This window comes from Phaseolus vulgaris, chromosome 3 (genome assembly GCF_000499845.2).
Source record: "Phaseolus vulgaris cultivar G19833 chromosome 3, P. vulgaris v2.0, whole genome shotgun sequence".
NCBI lineage: Eukaryota > Viridiplantae > Streptophyta > Magnoliopsida > Fabales > Fabaceae > Phaseolus > Phaseolus vulgaris.
In genome coordinates, this window is record NC_023757.2 from 10,722,997 (window position 1) to 10,728,982 (window position 5,986).

The following is a 5,986-nucleotide window of genomic DNA, read 5'->3' on the forward strand; positions in this document are numbered from 1 at the left end:
ATAAAGTTCACTATATATCTCTATTTATATATATTCTAAAAATAAAAACACTAATTTATAATTTGATCATCTTGTAAGAATAATGTAAGAAAAACAACGAATTAGAGATAATGAGTTTTTTTTTATACTATTAGAGAAAATAATGAATTAGAATATATATATATATATATATATATATATATATTACCTATTTATTTTTTGATATACAAATATGATAATTTAGTTTTATCCGTTTGTTTGTTAATGTAGAACCCCACCCAATAAAATAATTTTACAAATGAACTTACAAGGAAAAGGTGATCTATATGAGTTAAAAGATGTATGACATCTCAATTGTATAAAATCATTATAGAAATAAAGTATATATCCTGCCATTACATGTATTATTATAAATTTAAATTAATTTTATTCTAAATAGTTATTTGAATTTTAAAAAAAGTAGTCATTTAAAAAATGAAATTGTAAAAACATTTGTACACAAAAGAGTTATATTCTTTAATAGATAAATTATATACATTAAAGAGTAAATTATTATTATTATTATTATTATCATTATTATATATATATTCGTTATTTTTTAAAAAGAGAAATTAATTAATTATTTTGAAATAAAAATAAATTATTCAGTTATTTATTTATTAAATAAATAAATATTTTTTATTAAAAATGTATAATCTAAATATTTACGCTTTTTTTCTTTTTGACAAAAAATTATTATAATAATAACTATTGAAATAAAAACATATTATTAAATTATAATATTTTTATTAAAAGATTATAAAAATAAATAACTTTGTAAATTTTATTGCATGTAATTTTTTATTTTGTAGATGATTTTATATTATAAATAATTATTTAAATTTTAAAAAGTAATTATTTAATGGGTAAAATTATAAAAAAATTGATTTTTTGTGTTTTTTTCAAAATCAATTTTTTCAAAATTTTTAAAATTCAAATTTTCAATATAAAATAAATAACTTTCAAATTTATTATATTTTAATATTATAAAGGATAAAGTTAAAAAATGAACCAAAAGGAATCTCTTTATATATTATTATAAATATTAATCATACACTAGAATTGCTCTAGTTAAGAATGTGTAAACTCAGGAAGCTATTAGGGGCAAAATGGGCCGCAATCCACCAAGTTTTGATCTGTTCCTTTCCATTTGGGCTGCTTCTTCCTGCACCTCCATTCCTTCTTGTGCCACCCCCATAAAATTTTCTTATTCAAAAATACCCTTTTCAATATTCCAAATTACATAATCCGGAAGTCTTTTTTAGATTCAAAATTAGCTTCCGGATTTATGTAATCCGGAAGTCTTTTGTGATTAGCTTCCAGATTACATAATCCGGAAGTTTTTTCTATACATAAGATTAGCTTCTGGATTATGTAATCCAGAAGTCTTTTTTTCAGATGTGTTATTAGTTTCCGGATTACATAATCCAGAAGTCTTTTCTAAATATGAAATTGACTTCCAAATTATGTAATCCGAAATTTATCCGGATTACATAATCCATAGGCTTATTATTTCAAATCCAAGGGGTGAAAAAAAAGGATAAAATAGTATTTTCATATTTAGTATGAGGTGGCAAAAGAAGGTATGGAGGTGTAGGAAGAAAGAGTCTTCCATTTGTTAAAATAGTTCCATTTAGGACTGGACTCAGACTTATCTATCAGAAATTTTAAAAAAATAAAAATTTAAACTTTTTATACTATAATAATACTAATTCATTTTGACAATTAAATTTCCTATTAGAATAGTTGTTTTATAAAATAATAATACGTGATTATTTAATTATTATTTTTTTCTAAAAAATGTTTGAACAAGCATACCCTGAAGCACCTAGTGGTCATCATGTGACTTTTAATTAAGTGGATTTTCTAAACTGTTTGTTTGAACATTTTTTTTCAAATACATGCTCATTACATGTTTTAAGTTAGGTGCTAAATAACTACAGTAAAATGTTTATTTTTAATTTTTTTAAGTAGAACTAAGACTTGTTCAAATCATAAGACAGAATTAATTCATTAATCAAGATTAAAAAACTAAATAATTTTATTAGTAATAAGAAATTTATCTTCTTGGGCAAGTATCTTTTGTGGTAGTATGAGAAAATTCATTGGTGATTTTTCTGTTTTTCTTGATTCTTGATCTCTGCTAAGTTTATATGTGTTATTCTTATTCTTGAAAAATTACATAAAATTTGTTACAAATTTTTATGGTTAGAGAATGATTCTTCCTCTGTGCTGGTCAGTTATGTGTTGTTCTCCAGGATAGAACTCATGTTCCTTAGTTTATCATAAATAGATGGAATACTTGTCTTATCTATAAACACATTTCTTTTAAATTCTCACATTGTAGAGAATGTGATTATTGTGCTTGATAAGCTAGTTAACTTAGGTTTCCTTCGTAGACATAACTTTAGGCTTTCTTCGTAGAGAGAACTTTGTTTCGTACAATAGACTGCCTTCCAATTTATTCTTGGAATTTTTTTTCCATAATAGGCATATGTTACCTATGTTGGTTGATTTAGTTGTTGTTTTCTTTTGTAGTTTTGGTCTAGTCTCACATAGTTGTTTGTATTCTTCTTTTCTTTCTTTTTTAATAATACTTCATTTTCAGGTTTCATGTAATGGTAGATGATTGTTAAAATCTAAAATATCAATTTGGATGAGATCTCAAGTTTAGTGATGTCTAACCACCCTTCTATTAATACGACACATTTGAATTTTTAAAACTATTTTTATTAATTGTAGTTGCAATAATCTTAATATCTTTCCTAATTAATATATCCACTGCTTCAATTTATATTGACGAGAATATTAAAAATTAGTTCTTTAAATCTTCTTTGTATGAAGATACAAAAATAGACTATAAAATGCCAAGACATTATTAATGCATTTGATTTATTATTCATTGAAAATTTAGGAAACAATTAGTAGTTAAGGATACTTTTACAAAAAAAAGTCAAAACTAATCCTCAGAAAAAGTACTTAGTCTAACTTTGAAGTTGGTCAAAGTTTATATAGAGAATTTATTATAAGAACTAAGGAAGGCATTTAATAGTATAATTAATAAATTCAAACGTGCAAGCAATTCTACTAAAAAATGTAGTGAAAAAGCACTTTCACTTTCCTTAGTGGATTTTTCACATGACGAGGACAGAAGCATCTGCATGACAGATCAACACTTCAGCCATTTTTTTGTTTAGTAGTGTTTTTGCAAGACCAATAATTTTGTTTTATATAAGGTTCATAGTTTTTCATGTTTTCCACACAGAAGTTACAGAAACTGCTTAAGCTATTCACAATGGATAGGTTGCGTTCACTCTTTTCATTTTCTAGCCAAAAACGCGATTCAATGCCCTCTCTGCAACATAAGTTGCTAGATGAAGAAAGCATTGCTCAATCAGAGCCAAACACACACTTTAAGAAGCCTGGATGGAAAGCCATGCCTTACGTTCTGGGTCTGTCTCTCAAAACTTTGTTATACCTTTTTTAGGCTGAAATAGCCTTGTCTCTCATTTTTTTTTTATTTGAAGTTCATCTTCTAAATAATGAGTTTCTACATACACTGATTGATTCTTGCATCAGTGTTAATGTTAAATTGTATGAGACAAAAACTGGTATGTCTGACATATTTCCTAGTTTGTCACGTTTTACTAAGGGATCCAAAATGAACATTCTGAATTCAAAGAGACCAAACTGAAAGGATAAAAAAACAGAAAATAAGAGACCAAGATAATATTTTAGCAAGCATTTTATGTTCATACTTGACAATTCAATTGTGGTTTGGGCTATAATTGAAATGAAATGTGCAGGAAATGACACAATTGAGAGGCTAGCAACATCTGGAATGCAGGCGAATTTTGTGGTGTATTTGATGAAAGTGTATAACATGGATCAGGTTCTTTCAGCAAACATTTTGAACACTTGGCTTGCTGTCTCCAACATTACTCCTCTGATTGGAGCCTTTTTTGCTGATGCCTACTTTGGAAAGTTTCGAACAATTGCCCTTGCATCCTTTGCTAGCCTTGCGGTATCTTTTACTTTCCTGTAGATTGATTATAATTTATATCTTATGTTTTTCTTGATATACAATTGCAATAAAAGCAATGGTGAATGTTTAACAATTTGGATTATAACCTTTGTTTCTAATTGACTAGGGCATGATTATTGTGATGCTAACTTCTTGGGTGCCACAATTTCATCCTGCACCATGCTCCATTGAGCAGCTGCGAGGTGGTGTGTGCTCAGGCATATCAAATTTCCAAATGGGTGTCTTAGTTTTTGGTCTGTTCTGGTTATCTATTGGTTCTGGTGGAATAAGGCCTTGCAGTGTTCCCTTTGCCGTTGAACAATTTGATTTGACCACTGCTGAAGGAAGGAATGAAAGTAACAGATTCTACAGTCTGTACTTCGCCACACAAACACTGGTCATGTTGACCAACCAAACTCTATTGGTTTATATCCAGGATTCTGTTAGTTGGACCCTTGGTTTTGCATTGCCCACGGTTTATATGATTGTTTCCATTTGTTTTTTCTTTGCTGGTTCCAAAGTTTATGCCTATGTTCAGCCTGCGGGAAGCAACTTTTCTAGCATAGCTCAAGTGGTAGTTGCAGCACAACGCAAGCGCCATTCTCATTTGCCTGCTGCCGAGGACACACAAGGAGCATTTTATGATCCACCACTCCAACATGATTCAGAAAGAAAGATGCTTCTTACAAAGGAGTTTGGGTAAATAATATCTTAGATTAAATGTTAATTTAGTCCCTGAAATTATAATCTGCTTCTTAATTTGGTTTTTAAATTAGTATCCCCGAGCAAATTAGCTTATTTATTAAGTTCTTGAATTTCACAACCATAATTTAATCCTGGATGTCAGAGGATCAAATTGAGTAATAGTTGCTAATGTCAATAACTTGCTTTCCTACAATATGAATGATTGAATCAAGTAAATTCAAATACTGACCAATATTTGTTGTGTTACTGATTTGTTTTTGTTTCTTAGACACTTAAACAAAGCTGCTTTAGTTCTGGAGAATGAATTGGAAGATGATGGATCGAACAAAAACCCTTGGAGACTTAGTAGCATCCAACGAGTGGAAGAGCTCAAATGCTTGTTTAAAATCATGCCGATATTCGTAACCAGCATCATAGTGAACATTCCCTTAGGACAGCAAGCAATATTTGGAGTATCACAGGCCATGAAAATGGATAGGCACTTGGGACATAACTTTGAGATTCATCCTGGCTCAGTAAATGTGATAATGCTGGTGGCAATAGGCATAGTGCTCCCATTCTATGATCGAATTGTTGTTCCTGCACTAGAGAAAGTAACAAAGCAAGAAGGGGGACTCACAACCCTTCAAAGGATTGGATTTGGACATGCTTTTGGTTTTCTATCAATGGTGGTTTCAGGGTTGGTGGAGATCAAGAGAAGGGAATTGGCAATTTCATCTGGTGCATCTGATGGGGTTGCACCCATATCAGTGCTGTGGCTGGCTCCCCAGTTCATTCTTTTAGGATGTTGTCATGTGTTTGCAACAGTTGGCCACATTGAGTTTTTCAACAATGAGTCACCTGAGGGGTTGAGAAGTGTTGCCAATTCCTTGCTATGCCTCAATCTTTCAGCTGCTAGTAACGTGAGCAGCTTCATAGTAAACATTGTGCATTCTTTCACTGGCAAGCAAGGCCAACCAGATTGGCTTGATGGTGACATTAATAAGGGCAGATTGGAGTACTTCTATTTCGTCATTGGAGCATTTTGCTTGTTAAACATGTTATGCTTCATACTTTCTTCTCGTAGCTATCATTATAAGGCCTTTGTCAAAACCTGATGGATCTATGCAGATTGGATTCAAATTTCATTTCAGTAGTATTTGTAATATAGATATGTACTAAATAACCATGCAAGTAAAACTCCAATTCTATCTATACCAACGATTCTCTATATTGGATTTATCACTGAATGAAGTTTAA

The 5,986-nt window shown here is 30.0% G+C and overlaps 1 protein-coding gene across 1 annotated transcript; it reads left to right on the forward strand.

The window, feature by feature from the left end:
• Positions 1-3,285: 3,285 nt before the first annotated feature.
• LOC137805811 (protein NRT1/ PTR FAMILY 2.13-like) lies at positions 3,286-5,986 on the forward strand. The gene is made up of 4 exons (XM_068605729.1): positions 3,286-3,470; positions 3,825-4,042; positions 4,170-4,741; positions 5,016-5,986. Exons 1-4 carry the CDS (start codon positions 3,314-3,316, stop codon positions 5,842-5,844), a joined length of 1,776 nt encoding a protein of 591 aa, XP_068461830.1. The 5' UTR covers positions 3,286-3,313; the 3' UTR covers positions 5,845-5,986.

What these genes read in the sequence shown, in the direction of transcription:
- LOC137805811 (XM_068605729.1), top strand. Translation starts at nt 3,314, where the DNA reads ATGGATAGGTTGCGTTCACTCTTTTCATTTTCTAGCCAAAAACGCGAT. An exon ending in AGCCATGCCTTACGTTCTGG is followed by an intron (nt 3,471 to 3,824) that starts GTCTGTCTCTCA and finishes TGAAATGTGCAG; the next exon opens with GAAATGACACAATTGAGAGG. An exon ending in CATCCTTTGCTAGCCTTGCG is followed by an intron (nt 4,043 to 4,169) that starts GTATCTTTTACT and finishes CTAATTGACTAG; the next exon opens with GGCATGATTATTGTGATGCT.